At 41.1% G+C, this 16,211-nt stretch overlaps 1 protein-coding gene across 1 annotated transcript in view; it reads left to right on the forward strand.

Annotated features, from left to right (window-relative positions):
- Positions 1-619: 619 nt before the first annotated feature.
- The window catches only part of PAPSS1 (3'-phosphoadenosine 5'-phosphosulfate synthase 1), a 44,695-nt gene continuing 29,103 nt past the window's right edge, over positions 620-16,211 (forward strand). The window contains exons 1-5 of the mRNA XM_040554751.1: positions 620-1,356; positions 8,208-8,322; positions 11,993-12,228; positions 12,640-12,778; positions 14,918-15,036. Of these exons, the coding sequence (XP_040410685.1) occupies positions 1,297-1,356; positions 8,208-8,322; positions 11,993-12,228; positions 12,640-12,778; positions 14,918-15,036 (669 nt within the window). The 5' untranslated portion in view covers positions 620-1,296. The remainder of the gene's footprint in view (positions 1,357-8,207; positions 8,323-11,992; positions 12,229-12,639; positions 12,779-14,917; positions 15,037-16,211) is intronic.

The following is a 16,211-nucleotide window of genomic DNA, read 5'->3' on the forward strand; positions in this document are numbered from 1 at the left end:
ACTGCTGCTGCTTGGAGTTTCCTTGCCTCCATGCCAAAGCTTTGCAGCAAAGCCGTCTTTCTTCAAAGAAAAGGAAAGGAAGGTGTGGGGAGCTGGGGGTTGGCCTCTTCTTGCAGATAACTAGCGATAGAACTAGAGGGAATGGCCTCAAGTTGCGCCAGGGGAGGTTTGGGTTGGAAATTAGGAGACATTTCTTCTCAGAAAGAGCAGTCAGGCATTGGAACGGGTTGCCCAGGGAGGTGGCGGCGTCACCATCCCTGGGAGTGTTCAAGGAAAGGTTGGACGTGGTGCTTAGGGACATGGTTTAGTGGGTGATATTGGTGGTAGGGGGACGGTTGGACCAGATGATTTTGAAGGTCTTTCCCAACCTTAATAACTCTATGATTCTATGAAAGAAAACAGACACAGCTGACACCCACCCTGTGCCTGCTTTTCCTGATGGCTTTGGGGGGCTCCCACCCTCTTCTGCCGCTGGAGAAGATGGGGAGCTCTGGGTGCTGTCTGAGTACAGGCAAACAGCCTCTTCTTGCTGGAGTCTTCTAGGCTCCCACACGAGCAGGACTTCTTGTGTAGTCTTGTAAGTAAGCACGACTGTACCAAAAGGATTTATTTGATTTTCAGTCACTCTGGGCTTGGACAGCCTGCGATATCCTGGATTTCGCCTGGTGCTGCAGCCAGAAGGCCGGGTGCTGCCTTCCCCATCCCTCACCACAACCCCACAGGGCCCACAGCTCGGCCCCCTGCAGGCACAACTCTCTGCACCTCGGAACCCCCCAAACCCCTTTTCAGTGTGTTTACAGATATTTTAACATGTAGAAAACACACAGCTCCTTTCCGTCTGTTTACAGACGTAGAAAACACTTTAATTTTTATTTTTTGGCCGTTCAGTCACAACGAGGACGGAGCTGCCTGCGCTGCGGGTTTGGTTTATTTTAATCCCCAACGAAAGGAGCACAGCAGGGCCTCTCAGGGGACAGCCCGGTGCCCGCCAGGGGCAGCCGAGAGCGGGGCTGCCCGTGCCGGCGGAAATGGCGGCGTCCCCTCATCGCCATCTCCCGCCCGTGGGCGCGTCATGGCGCCGCGCAAGCGTGTGGCCGGGCTCGCCTTCCCCATGCACCTCCCTCCTTCTCCTCCTCCTCTTTCTCCTTCTCCTCCTCCTCCTCTCGCTGCCTCCCGGCTCCTCCCTGCACCACCCTCGGCCGGGCAGCGGCGACAGCGGCGGCTTGGTCCGCCTGGAGCATCCGAAGGGAACGCGCGTCCTCGCTCTCCCTCCGTCCTCTCGCCGCTCCCGCGGCCATGGAGCTGCCCGAGAGCCAGTGCAAGAAAGTGAAGCTGAGCAACAGGATGCCGAGCTGGGTGAGAGGGCGGGCGGGCAGGTGGGCGTGCGGGGGGCAGGCGGAGGGGGAGAAGGAGAAGAAGGAGCGGGCGAGCCGCTGGTGGTGATGTGGCAGCCGGGATGAGGGGCTGCCCCTGCCCCGCTTCTCGCCCGGGACGGCGAGGGATGGGGAGGGGACGGTGCGAGCCGGGACCCTTAACGGGTCGACCCCGGGGGGCCGAAGGGGGCGGCTGCAGCCCGGTCCCCCCAGTCCCCGCCGCTGTCGCCCCCGGCGCTGCGGAGGAAGGAGGGCTCGGGAAGGCGATGTACAATGCGGGCTTTCATGAAGCCGGCGGGGCCAGAGACTGAGGTCCTTTGTGCGGCGGGAGTTGTGTGGAAAAGTGTCGAGACAGGGCGTTAAAAAAATATAACCAAAGCCTTCATTCTTGTGCTTGAAGATGGGGGAAGATCGGTTTACAGTGGAGACCAAAATGAAGCTATTTAGAAGGCATGTTGCAGGCCTTTACTGAGAACATTTGATACTTTTGGTGATGCAAGGCAAGTAAGGAGGAAAAAAAAAAAGAGAAATAGATGTATGATTATTTTCAAACAATGCTGAGCTGAAGCAGACAAGAGATAAGGTCTGAAGACGTATGATATGTAAGTAACAGTGCAGAATCATCTTTGAAGCCTTGCTGTAAGTCGTACAGGCCACAGCTTTCTTACTAAAAGACTAAGGAAAGAGTCACAACTGTCCCCTGAAAAATGGGGAAGCTGTTACCATACTGAAAGTTGTTCAGTAGATACTGTGCCATGCCAGTCCTCTTCCAGAGCTAGCGAGTTCAAACTTGCTGACAAAAGAGTATTTGGTAAATTACATTCTGTCAGTTTCTGTGAGGAAAAGGTGACATCAGATATTATGAAGAAGATAGTGAAGTAAATCATTTCAGGGTGTAGGTGACGAAGTATATTCAAAAGATACTGTATATCATTTAATTTGTCAGAGGCAAAATCATGATGGATTTGCCCAAACCAGGGAGGTGACACATTTAGAAAAGTTGATTAACTGTTTGCTGAGCTCATCTGATGTTAGCGAGCCCTGTAGGATACGTGGCAAGCAGAGGAAGTCTTCCACCTCTTCCTTTTTCTTCAGAAGACCTCAGCTGAAGTGCTCTTTTTAATCCAGTAAATTTACTGGAAAAAAATATCCTGCTGATTCACACACTCCATAGAAAAATGTTCAAATGTGCTGGCACTTCTGACTCTGCATCTGTTCGTCTGAGAGCAAAGTCAAAGCAACCTATTACACCCCGATGGAATCAGCAGCCATTAGGGGAGCCAGCAGAGCCATATCTTCCGAACTTTGGGCGGCTGGTACTATTCAAAATGCCCCTCTCTGTGGAACCCTCTGCATGTGTTCATCTGCTTGCCAAGCCCACCTCTGAGCACAGCATACCCTGAATTACAGAGCAACACACAAGAGCACAATGTCAGTGTTTGTGGCTAGCTTGGCTGCAAGATTTGTGGAACACATTCCTGAGTGTAGCTCAGACTGCTGAGGTGCTAGGAATTACCTGTGAAACGAGGCAACAAGAACTTGCTCTGATTTTTGTTTCTGCCTGTGTACCCAGCTGAGGCATTGCTGGCTGTCAGTACTTCATTTTGGTCTGTTCCCTCTGATGCCAGCTGATGTCTCGACTCCAGCGGTGGTGAACAAACTGCTTGTGGTGGTGTTGCAGCAGTTTGCAAGTAAAGATAAAACTCCTTATGGTATGGTTATCACAGAGTTGCTTATGTACCCAGTGCTTTAGAACAGTCTCTCTTTTTTCTGTCGCTGGTTTTTGAAACTGTCACAGCATTAGAACATCTGGCAAAGAAAGTCTAGCATAAATCAGGTCTGTGGAAGTGGCAGGAGAGCATGCGTTTGGCCAATTGGGTGCTGCTCTATGCAAAAGTGCTTAGATAACCTTACTGTATCAGCATCACTGTGGCAGTCCATGTTCTGGAGAGCAGTTATGAGGATAAAAGTAAGATTTTTTTGCTGTAAATGGAAGTGGGATAAAACATAACACTGTAAGCCATGGCAAAAAATGGATTGATGACTTAAAGTTTCTTAATAACTATAAAAGTCTTGTTGTTTGGGTATCACTTAAGACTGGTCCTTTGTTTCTAAGCACAACTGTCCAAATCAAAGCACAAATTTGCAAGCCAGAATTGGAGATGGTAGTTACCAGAAGGCGTTATTGGCAGATCTTTTGGCCAACAGGTCCTGAAACCTCATCTAGGTAGGCGAACAGACAGACTCTCAGCTGTAGTGCAGTTGTTCTAGTTTTTGTAGTAGTAGAATTGTATGTTAGAACTGTTTCCGTTTAATTTCTCCTTGCTTGTGTTTCGATGTAGACAAAGAAAATGGGAAACGTTCTGTCTGCTTAAGTTGCTGCCTCTATATTACAGTGAGTGGGTTGAAGGGAAGAAGAAAGATACCATTTGTTTGAGTGCTGGATAAATGCTATAAATGTCATAAAAATGTATTGTTATCAGGGAATCCCTGACTTGTAAGGGACAGATGGCGGACAAGTACAAATGGCCTAGAAAATATTGGGGATGATTGGGAAATGGAAAGACATTAGAGATAAGACTGCATTATGGAGGTGATGCTGAATGCATTGCTATTGTTAGCTTATGGGAATTTTTAGCCTGGGGAATTCAGTGTCTTCTTAGAACAGAAGACTACAGAATTAGTGTGAGCTTCTTGAATATGTATGGTTTATATAGAAACTGCGCCTGTTCTTTACACTGTTCTGATGTTTCCAGCTTCAAAGCTGGTGGTCCGAAGTTGGTGTTGTAGCCCAGGGAGTCCCTACGCGGCATTGAAGCTTTGCTTCCTGCGCCAAAGGTCTTGCGTTGTGGAAAGTTAAATTTGCTGAAAGGTGGCTGTTGAAGCGTTGTTTCATAATTGCTCTAAAGTAATGAAAAATAAATACAGTTTATGTCAGCGTAGTGCTCTGTCCGTTAACTCTGAAACAATTAAGCAATAATCTTTCCTTTCTACTGTCTTTTGGTCTTGGTGTTGCAATTTGGGCTTGCTCTTCTACATCTGGGTGTCTGATCAGAGTCCTTGTATCAAAGGTGTTTGGCATCGATAGTTGTAACTGGGCAAAACATCAAGAATAGGATAAGAAAAAAAAATACAGTTCCTGTCTATCTTAGCAAGTCTTTGCATAGAGAAATTGGCAGCGTTAATGCTTCCTTTTGGTCCCCATCTTCTTTTTCTGTTCTGTTTCCGTAGTTCTTAGATGTCTGTATTTATTTCTCTGGTCAACTGCCTGTAATGCTGAAAGGCTATCCTTGTGCCAAAGAAAGTAAGCTGCAGAGTCATCCTTCCTTGCTCTCTTGTCGTTACAGCTCTTCAGTGCACATCCATGAAAGGCTTTTTATGTTAATACTCCATTTTTTATCCTTAGTACAAAGATATTAACCTATTATGGCACTTCAGATTTCATGTGAGAAACAAACTAGCATAGAGAGGGAGGAGAAAGGAAGGATATGTCAGCCTTCTCAGCTGATTATACTGTTATAATGCAACGCAGGGGACTGAAGCATTACTTTTATCTGACATGGTGGGCAGGGAAAATATTAAAACGTAGTGTTTTTAAAAGTAGTACAGAGGCACTTAATGTGTAACACGGGGAGAAAGAAACGGTTTTGTGGGCAAATTAGAGAGGAAATTCCAATGGATGTGGAAAAAAAAAAACAGATAAGTGGACCGTTGAGATTGATAACCTTTCTTCATTACCCTCTTTACAAAAAACACTGGTGTGTACTTTCAGTAGAGATTATTATAAGGAAAGTAATTAGGCTAAGTGGTCTAAAATAGCTTTTTTTTTTTTTTTTTTAGAAAGTACTTGCTCATCAAATTGAGTTTTGCTGTTACTCATTTTCTTATGTTTCGTTTCCTTTAACATTGGTTATAGAGTTCTCCAAGGTGAGCAGTGCTTTGCTCTAGTATAAAATGAAATGACTGCTCTTTATTTCTCTTATCATTTTGGATGGCCATTGCATGTCATCAGCTGATACTCACCAAATTTTATGTACAGGAAATTTGAAGACCGGTTAAATAACTTAAGAGCACAACTGATGTCAGCCACTGGTTTCTACTCCTAAGTACCCTTCTGTGCCAGAGCAGTATTTGCAGTAAGTGTGTGTGTCAGGGACAGTAATAAAATTTAGATTGTTGAGGATCGAGTGTTCAGTTTGTCTGCTCAGCGGTGGTAGTCGTTGGTAGATCATCTAGTAGGAAAGTGAGCACAATTAAGAAACACTACTGTTGTTTTTTTTTTTTTTTTCAGCAACAGAAAATGACTTGTTAAATGGTTAATTCTCCATGGCACTTCTGTGAAAAGCTCTTTGCTATTGGAGTATAAGGAGCATTTGGCTACAACCTTGCCAAGGAGTGGGACTGAGCTGTTACATTTATGTGCTAAGTGGTGCTGCTGGGCATGGGAGTGTCTCTGAATGCATGCAATCTGTTTGAACACCTTAAGATTAGTTTTTAGATGTCAGCTTCTTGAGTATTTCCTAATACATGTGCTTATTGTCCCACCACTGAGCTCGCTGGCTGCTCTGTTGCACTTGTGTGCCTTCACTTCTAGCAATCTGCTGGCCTTCTCGCTGCTGTGGTGTAACGTCTCTCCCGTCTAATTCCTTACTTAATGCCTTTTTGCATTTACTTCTTAAACTCATATCTTTCTCATTATTTAATGAATAAACTCTGCCTGCTTCTTCAGGGCTTCGTATGTTTTGTAAGTGTAGTGCTAGTGAAATGCCTGGATCAGTTTCACTGCTGCTTTGCTACTTCTGGAAAACAAAGGAAACTGATGCAATTTACTGAATACAGGCTGGAAGAAGTCTTGCTGGGTGAGGCACTTGACCTCTAAAGTATTTGTGTATGATAACAGAGGTAATCCTGTGCGTCAAAAGCAAGGCGTGTGTTGTTTGTTTGTTTGTTTTAAATGTAAATTTTTTGTAGGATGCTTTCTTGGAAATTTTCTAGTTTTGGAAATCATTCAAGTACAGGCAAAGCTCTTGTGTTAGGCAAACTGAGATACCTAGTGTTTGAAGCTGGGGGACACGTTGCTTATTATGAGTATACTGCAACTCTACTGAGACGGTGGCAGGGGAGCGGTGTTTGGAGACCACAGTGTGTTACAAGTGGAATTAATGAGAGAGAAGGTTGCTGTTAATGTATTAGTTTGAGTTGCTGTGTACATTCATTATACACAGTATCTTTCCTTTCAATTGAAGGGTAAGTCCTTAAATTATTTTCCACGTTTTTAATTCCACAATTTTTGGTTGTTCACCATGATCTCCAATTTTATGTAGCATGTAATTGTTTCTACTGCAAGAAGCCTGTTTGATTTTTGGTTTTAGTTAGCTTTATTGCACTGACTTTATCTGCAAACAGTATTGTAGGAGATAAGTTATTTGAAGATAACACAATCGGTGAGTAAGTGTGGCTATAACCTGTGCAGGTGGTGGTTTCTTACGGGTTGATTTTCAGTTTTCCTTTAATTTTAGGTGCTGGGCTGTCACCATGGAGTTAGAGTTGTTTTATTTAAAAATGTGAACATCTGTTCCTAACTTGAGTTTCTATCCATATCAGCTATAAGCCCAGCTGTGTACAGAAGTAGGGACAGATACAATTGCTCATATTCATACATTCCTATTGAGTTATGGATAAACTAAATTTTGAGATGCTGTTCTACAGAAGAATGATGCAACAGCATTTCTTGAAATTATAAGTAGATAACATTTTTCTGTTAACCCTACTTTTGTCTCTCATACAGCTCTCTGCTAGTACTCAATAGATGAATGTCTTCCCTCCTTTTTTTTTGATTACGTGCTTTCCTTTCCAGCTAGCACTGAAACAATGATGGAAGAGAAGATAATGCAAATACCTTGCAATATGTTTGTAAGTGAGAGAAGTCAAAGCAGCATTACATAAGCAAACGATTCCACCCCCCTCCTCATTTTTTTGAAGATTTCTTTTCAGTTTGTTCGCTTGTTCGTGCTTGGTCTGGTTATCTAAGGTCTTGATCTTCCATGAACAAAGTTCATACAATCTGATACCAGTGAAACTCAAGGGAATGTTGGGGCTGATCTTCCTGTTCCTTTGGCTTAGATTATGAAATGTGCTTGACAGCAATGTCATCTTATGTAAGATGATACAGCAGCTTATTATGATGAATAAATAGCTTTAAGAAAGTCTTAACTGGATTTTTTTTGACAGAATTTTATCAGGAAAATCACATCTTTGTAAACACTTTCTTTAAAAAGTCACTTTAGAAATATTTTCTGTAAAGACTCAGAATATATCATAACTGTCTTAATTTTGGAGACTGAAGATAAGATAAAGGCAGAGTGGTTCAGAGGTGTGACTGCTGAATGAAAGGTGGATCACATTCATAGTTTGCAATGAAAAAGTGTCTTTTTATGAGTTAAAAGTGAGCCAATGTTTGGCTGCTTATGACAGAAACCTTCATTTCTGTGCGAGGAATCCACTCTCTCTCCTTAGATTTAAATGACTTGAATAGGAATCAGGTCTAGCAGTTCATCTCTCTCTTTGGCTGATTTTCTTCAACTGGTTGTATATGAAAACAGTTGACTAACCTGATAACCCAAGTTTCAGAGGAGGGGCACAAGGTGTGTGGTTTGCTGTGGGTGTTTAATTTCCTTTGTGTCCTTTGACACTGCAGTAGATGGATTGGGTATTGGTTTTACTTTCCACTCACAGGTCTCCAACTCCTTCTTTGTGCCTGTGAATAAGTTTTGCTATACTTTGCCAGCTTATCTTTTCAGAAGTTAAAGACCTAATCATCTGCTATTTCTACAGGGAATGCAGAGGGCAACCAACGTTACCTACCAAGCTCATCATGTCAGCAGAAATAAGAGAGGCCAGGTGGTAGGAACAAGAAGTGGTTTTCGAGGATGCACAGTCTGGTTAACAGGTACAGTTTTGGATTTCTCAGGATCCTTGTGTCTTGTTTTAGTTTGTCTTCTGAAAGGCTGCTTAGCTGTAGCTCCTTTTTTCTTCCAAAGTTGAATGTTCGTGGCATCTGAGCCTTTGATGCAATTTTATTATTATTTTTTAGGCTGACTTATCAAGAAATTGGTCTGGGACAGATAATAACTTGAGATTGCATTTTGTTCAGTGCTCTAGGAACGTTAAATTAATCACTGTCCACTGATTAATTCTTAGAGTGTGTTTTTTTTAACCACATTCTTGCTCTTCTTACTGTCCGTTTCAACTGCTAATATATAAAACCTTTTTTATACGGTCTACTTTTCTGAATCATTTCTGTAAAGGTCTCCTCTTTATAATGTTCATGTCTTTGGGTTGAAATAACAATTTGTTGTAAACATATGCCTTTGGACAGCAATTGCATGTTGAGACAATGCACAGTGGGGCTTATTCTGAAGTCAGCGTGGTCTTTTTCCACTGAATTGTTTTGATTATAAAAAAAGAGTGTTAAGTAAATCCTGGAAGATAGCTTTGTTTCATAAGTGTGATTTTTTTGTTTGTTTGTTCTGTGTTTCAAAGTACTCTGAAGCATTAACAGACTAACTTCGGAGTTTTTTAGTTATCACTGAGAAGAAATGCAGCCAAATTTCTTGTTTAATTAGTTTCCAAACCATTTAGAATACTGTTATATTGCAATGCAGAACATCTTCACAGAGTATCAGAGAAACTTAGTACAAGTAAAATTTGTTTCTGCTAATGCTGATGACTTGTGTGAAAGGACTAATGATTACAATCTTAGTTACTAAGAAATTACTGAGAGCTGTTCCAAGCAGAGAGTGTTAGAGATTGAAACAGACCATAGGTATTAAAGTAAGTATTCTAGAACTGTGTAAAGGAGTCTTCAAAGCTCTGCTAGGTTTTAAAATAAAAGCTGAAATTGTGGTGGTACATTTCCTTCAAGGTTCTCTCCTGTTGTCAGCAATTATGGTATAGTAGTGTAGGAAAGGTGTATTCAGAGATCAATTTTCAATTCTAAAGTAAGATTTATTTGAGAGTGAAATTATAATGAATGTCTTCTGCTGTAAAGTTAGAGGGTCATAGTGGAAAAAAACTGAGAAATGTATGAAAAATATGGGAAAGTGTTACTTTCATGTGTAAAATAATATAATACAATTTTTTGAGTAAGTTATTTTAAAGACTTATCAGCTCAAAGCTGATTTTTATAAATCATTGTTTAATGACCTTAACTTTTACATTCCATTACATGTTGGAAACCAGATGTTACATGGTACACTGAACATTTCAGTGAATAGCAAGCTAGATGCAGGAACAAAATTACAAACCACAAACATGAGCAATCAATGAGAAGTAAATGGTGAGTAGCTGAAATCTTAGTTTGGATGGCCATGCTTATCTTCTAGGACGGGGACTGCAAGTTGAGGGAGATGATTCTCCACATACTCTGCCCTTGTGCAACCCCACCTGGAGTACTGTATCCTGCTCTAAAAAGGCATGGTCTTGTTAGAGTGGCTCCAGAGGAGGGCCACAAAAGTGATGAGAGGGCTGGAACACTCCTATGAAGAAAGGCTGAGAGCACTGGGGTTGTTTAGCCTGGAGAGGAGAAGGCTCTAGGGAAACATTAGTGTAGCATTTCAGTTTAAAGGAGGCTTGTAAGAAGGAAGGGGAGAGACTTTTTACTAGGGCTTGTAGTGATAGGACAAGGGGTAATGATTTTAAAATAAAGGAGGGTAGAAACAGTTTAGATAAAAGAGAAAAATTATTGACTGTGAGGGTGGTGAGGCACTGGAACAGGCTGCCCAGAGAAGCTGTGGGTGCCCCATCCCTGGAGGTGTTCAAGGCCGGGTTGGATGGGGCTTTGAGCAACTTGCTTTAGTGGGAGGTGTCCCTGCGCGTGGCAGGGGGGTTGGAACTGGGTGATTTTTAAGGTCCCTTCCAACCCAAATCATTCTGACTCTAATTGCTGCCGAAAGAACATTGTTCTGTTCCCAGCCTAGCCCTACTTTCACCCCACCCAGTCTGACCTTGAGCTGATTCAACTTGCTCAATCATCAGTGAACTTAACACGGCAAAAAAATAAAAATAAATAAAAAAGATTAGCAAACTGAGTTGGCTAATGAGCACCAGAGGTGGTAGAATAATGGAGGTAGGATGGTTTGAGTGAAGAGAGGCAAGAGAGCAGGACCTCCCCTTTTGGCAAGCTGTTTCTGGCCTAAGTTGCAACATTCAGCTTCATCATTTTTAGCTGTTGCTCTTTTCAAGCTAGACAAGTAAGCACTGACAAAAGAAACTTGAGTTGTCTTGAGTGTAGATAATTTTTATAGATGATAAAACATTATTCACACCTTTGCAGTCGTTTTCAGAGACTTGAATATGAGCTAAGCCATAAAGAAATCAGAGATGGACAGGAGGGCTTTTATTCAGAGGGGAAGAGAGATACAGGTGTTGGCTTAGGTTCTTGTATTGGGCTTGACCTGGGATACATATTTTCATTTTCAATAGACTGCTCTGCATCTTGTGGATATTAAACTGAGCAAAGGATGAACCAGTACCATGACTCTTCATCTTTAAATTGCCCTAAACTATTACAGGTCTCAAGGTTTGCTTTGCATTTTCTTACTAAGTGCTCGTTTAGTCTGATTGTCATCCTTTATTGTAAAGGTCTTTGAAGTAATACTAAGCTGACTGTTGTTTTGTGTGATTTTTGTTTCTTTCTCTGAAAACTAAAATAATTCTTAACCATCGCTAATAAAAATCAAAGCAATTTTATTCACTCAGTAGTGTTACTATTAGTATTTCTTTTTTTTGTTTACCATTACCCTTACCATTTTTCTTACACAAAGGATTAAAGTTGCCTTATCAAGATTTGAGTTTGTGTCCCATTTAAGAATTGATTGCCCTGTATTAAGCTTAAGCGCACACTTCATATAAACTCCTAGATTCTAGTCTGGAAAATTACTTAAATGCATTCCCAACTTAAAGCAAGCAGTAGACTTAGTGCAAGCAAGAACATTCTGCATTGTTTGAAGGTTTGTTGCCTAAGTTTCTGAACTGGACAGAAGTTTCGTATTCAAATTACCTTTGCTTGTTTTTGACGCATTCTGCTTAGTGGAGCATGACTGCTGTGTGGGAGTCTTGAGAGAGTGAGTTTTGCTCTGTGTGTGGTAATCTAATTCAGTGCTGTTACTCTGCAAGGAGTAAGAACAGTGTGGTTTGGTCTGAGCCCCTTCTGTTGACTGAAATTCACTTGACCGTGAGAGCTTCCTCTTCTAATGTAATTGTAACATCTCCTTAACTCTGTTTTGGATTTCTGAATTTAGCTTGCTCTCAGGTGGAAACAACTGCCAGCCACAGCAGCACTGGGCAATAGGTACCACCTCTGTGAACAGCAACAGCTCTCAAGGCCAGACTCTTTGTCTTTTTCAAACGGCACACTTAACTTTGTGCCTCATTCTCCCTGTATCTGTTGTCTGTATAAAAGGCACTTAGCTTGTGTTGTGGGTAAGCGTCTCCAAAAGGCGGAAACAGGCATTGCTATTGTTGCCTTTGTTTTGTTGTACTGGTAGTAGTACATGTGCTACAGTTCACCCCAACTTGTTTTTTATTCTTACAATACCTATTTTAATTCAATATCTTAGGTCTGTCAGGTGCTGGGAAGACTACAGTTAGCATGGCTCTGGAGGAGTATTTAGTATGCCATGGCATTCCATGCTACACGCTGGATGGTGACAATATTCGCCAAGGCCTTAATAAGAATCTAGGTTTCACACCCGAAGATAGAGAAGAAAACGTCCGTCGGATTGCTGAGGTTGCTAAACTGTTTGCAGATGCTGGTTTGGTGTGCATCACTAGTTTCATCTCTCCATATACTCAGGTAAATGTGAAAACCCTCTAGATAGTGTGAGGGAAAATAAAAAATGCGAAATGTCACTCAGAATTTGAGTTACAAGAATCTGTCACTGAACTTAGCCAGGATGAAATGCTTGCTATTTCTTTTTGACATTCATATTTTCTAGAGATGATTGTTCAAACTCCAGAAACACTAAACTTAAGTATAGAAACAAGTTGAGATTACTTCTGAAACTGGGACCATGTGAAGAACTGTGAAAAAAATGATTTAGCTGGTGGGGCATCAGTTGATCAAATTGTGTTTCTTTTTTCAGACTTAGAGAATTTGCTTACATTTTACTATCAGCTTCTTTAAAATGAACTTCAAAAGCAGAAAAGCAATACCAATGTTATGTGGATTCAGTCTCTTAGTACTTTTTTTCCTGTTTTCTTTCAGGATCGTAATAATGCCAGACGAATTCATGAAGGGGCAAGTTTGCCTTTTTTTGAAGTATTTGTGGATGCTCCGTTGCATGTCTGTGAACAGAGAGATGTTAAGGGGCTCTATAAGAAAGCCAGAGCTGGAGAAATTAAAGGTGAACCTAAACGTAGTTGTGTCCTTTCTATATAGGTGAAATGTTGTAACTGGATTACACGTAAGTGGGTGTGCTCGAGTCTGTGAGTGTGTCACTTTTCCAAATGGCAGAACTGGGGATAAGACTGAGCAGAAAAATGGGATCAAATTCTGTCTGGGGCAGCTGACTATTACAAATGCATAGGACAGTAAAGGGGCAAAAGTGCCTATCCTCACATAGGAACTGTGTAATCTGCTAATCTGCTCAAGGTTTCTCAATTGCAAGCTCTTAGAATTGAGGAACAGTCTTACCTGCTTTGTGTGCCTATTGACTAGTTTAGAAAAAAGAGCCTGATACTCCTCTTCAGTCCTTAAAGAATTGTATTAATATGAATTACCCTCTTTCCCTTCCAAAATGTAGTGTCACCATCTTTCTGTAAAGAGACTAACTTTTTTATTTTGAAATCAAGGTTCAGTGCTAGGGCCCATGAGTATAATTTCCTGTCCCCAGACTTAGGTAAGACTCTGAAGTACAGCCTGCAATTACTTAAAACAAACAAATGAACAAAAAACCAACCTCCCCCTCCAAAACAACTAAAAGTGTGATCACTTGTTGAAAATACTGTTTAAAGAGCTTGTTCGCTCTCTATTTTATAGCTAGAAGAGGTTGATAACATTTTTCACCTGTATTAAGAAGCAAAGTAATTTTTAAAGGTTTCACTTTCATGGGTTGAGTTTGCTCATGCTCTGATGATGACATCACTAATAATCAAGACTTGACACAAAATTCAAGAAACCTAGGATACTCCGCATGACTTGGATGAAGCTCAGTGCTTCTAGTACTACCAAATACGCAGTGAAGAATGGGCAATAAATACAGCTGTATTCAGGTTTGCTCAGAATCATATCAAGATGTCTTGAGTGGGAAAGATGCAAGGATATTATACTGTACAGAATCCTTGTTTGTGCCGCAGAGCTTTCTTAATGTTTTGTTAATTTTTACAAAGCCCACAATGGAATTTTGTAACTTCAGAAGTGGTAGTGAGGTATTTAGTGCCTACAAGGGAATCTAGCAGTGACTGTGTCTTATGAAATGCTTGATATGAAGGCTGAAAATTAAATGGACATGCCTGTTAACAACAACTTCTGTTATCTTCCTTTTCTCTAAGAATGGTAATGGGACAGTTTTGTTTTTTTTTTTTCATTTTTTTCTCCTATTCCAATTCCCCAGTCATTAGATACTTCTAAAGTATACAGGTTTTGGAACAGATACTGGCCTTTCTTTTTCACATTAGGTACTGCAGCAATTGGTATTTTTCACAGATGGGGAATAAAGCTACTAATTTAGAGAATATTTAAGTCTGAAGTGCAAAACTTGAATTACAGTGTTTGCATTTACAACTATGGAGGATGTAGGTGTCCAGTTAATAGAGCCCAGCCAATGTCTCTGCTGGAGATGAGATCTGTAGCGCTACATGCTTTGACACTGAGCTTGACTTTCCTTGCTTCTTGTTCATGCGTGGTTAGTTAGAATCTCCTCTGTTTCAACGCAGATTGCTAGCTAACTAGGCCAGAACAGGTGTCACCAGTCACTTACATGGTCTGTGAAAATAGCCCGTACAACCATAAGGGTCACACGTGTATACCTTACTTTTAAGTAGCTATCTTATGATAGGTATGTGAGCTAAAGTAATGTAATAGATGATGCAGTTCCCTACTGTTCAAGGTATTGCTGGCGTGAGTGTGAATTTAAATATATACTCATTCAAAATCAGGCTTTGTGTTCACACGCAAAAAAAAAAAAAGATCATGGCTACTAATGAAAGACAGCTGATGAATGTGTATCTACTAACTCTGTGTTGAAGTGCACAGCTCTTTTGCTAATGCTACCTTTTTTATTCACAGAGTAAATCAAATAGCAACACACATATACAATGTACACGCTGCAGAATGCTGAAGTTAGATGCGGTCATGTGGTAGGATTAGCAAATAGCCCAATGAAGAAAAAAGCAGGTGATTTCCCTAAGAAATCGTCTGTTAAGGAAAGTAAAGCTTTGTGCTCATGCCTTGTTTATGTCTAGAAAACTGTTACGTGAACAATCTTAAAATGCAGTCATCTTTTGGAAGATGTCATTTAAGATTTTTGTCTTCTGTTCTCTAGGCTTTACTGGAATTGATTCTGAGTATGAAAAACCAGAATCCCCAGAGCTTGTGCTAAAAACTGATTCCTGTGATGTGAATGATTGCATACAACAAGTTGTGGAACTTCTTCAAGAGAGGGTGAGCAGCAATGCAGCTGTATCTTAGTAACTTTTTCAAAGCATTGGTGCATGAAATCTGAATGTATGTACTGGGAAACTCAGAATTTTTGAGTTAAAGACGTACGCATTTTTAAATTCTAGCTTTTAAAATTGTCCTGCTCTCAACCTAAATATTGCAACAACATTGGTCTCCAAGTGAATTATCTTTGGACAAGTAGAAAATTCATTTATATTCATTATCATAACTCATAACTTTAAGGGAGAGAAGTTGTCTCAGTTGTTACAGAACCAGCAGTGACTGTCAACTTTTAAATTGCTTGCTAGCTTTTGTAAATCTCAATTTTTTTACTTTGTCTCTAAAGCATATTTATTAATACATACTGCAAACATGAAGAAACAGGGATGCAGTACCACGGTAATCTGAGTTGACAGGGGCTGCTGTGATTGTGTCTGGCCTTCTTTGCGTTGTTCTTCTTACAGTAGTAAAAGTGATCTTGCAGTTGTGTAGCAACTGTTTCAGGAAGCTGATCTTCCTGATAAGGCTGAATTAACGCAATAGTTTATAGCTTCTGAAAAGGCAGGTCTATTTCCTCCCTCACACAATCTACACCATCCCTTCTGAAGCTCTAGTGTTACTCCTGTTGTCTGGTAAGTGGATTCAGTTCATTACCCAACCTGAAAAGCAAACACAAGCCCCAAAAGTGGTGGCAGTCATCATGAGAAGGCTTTACAGTCTTGAAACTGTACCCCAGTCTTTTTTTATTGTTCTTTAGGTGGTGTTTTTTTAATCACCTACACTAGTTCATTGCAGAGTTGCATGAGACGTAATGACTTGACGACCCAGAGAAGGTAGTAGTATGTGGTCAGGAAGAAGGAGGCTGGTGGCATTTTGAGAATGGACAAAGTAACTACTATCTTCAGCTCTCAGCTTTGATCTGTCAGCAGTTCATATCCTAACTGAGATGTTCCTTATATATGTCCTGAACTGCTGTTATTCTTATCCTAATGTTTTTAAGCTGTATTAACCAACAGTGTTATCTAATACACTAATAAGCTGGCTTCTACAGACAGTGTCAAAGCCTTCATATTGAAAAGAAAGCAGAGCTTACGGTTGGTGACTGGTGAATTTTATTTCTGGTGTGGGATGGAATTTTATATGCCATTCTGCCTTCCCTGATAGAGTATGGTAATCAC

Source organism: Cygnus olor, chromosome 4 (genome assembly GCF_009769625.2).
Source record: "Cygnus olor isolate bCygOlo1 chromosome 4, bCygOlo1.pri.v2, whole genome shotgun sequence".
Classification (NCBI taxonomy): domain Eukaryota; kingdom Metazoa; phylum Chordata; class Aves; order Anseriformes; family Anatidae; genus Cygnus; species Cygnus olor.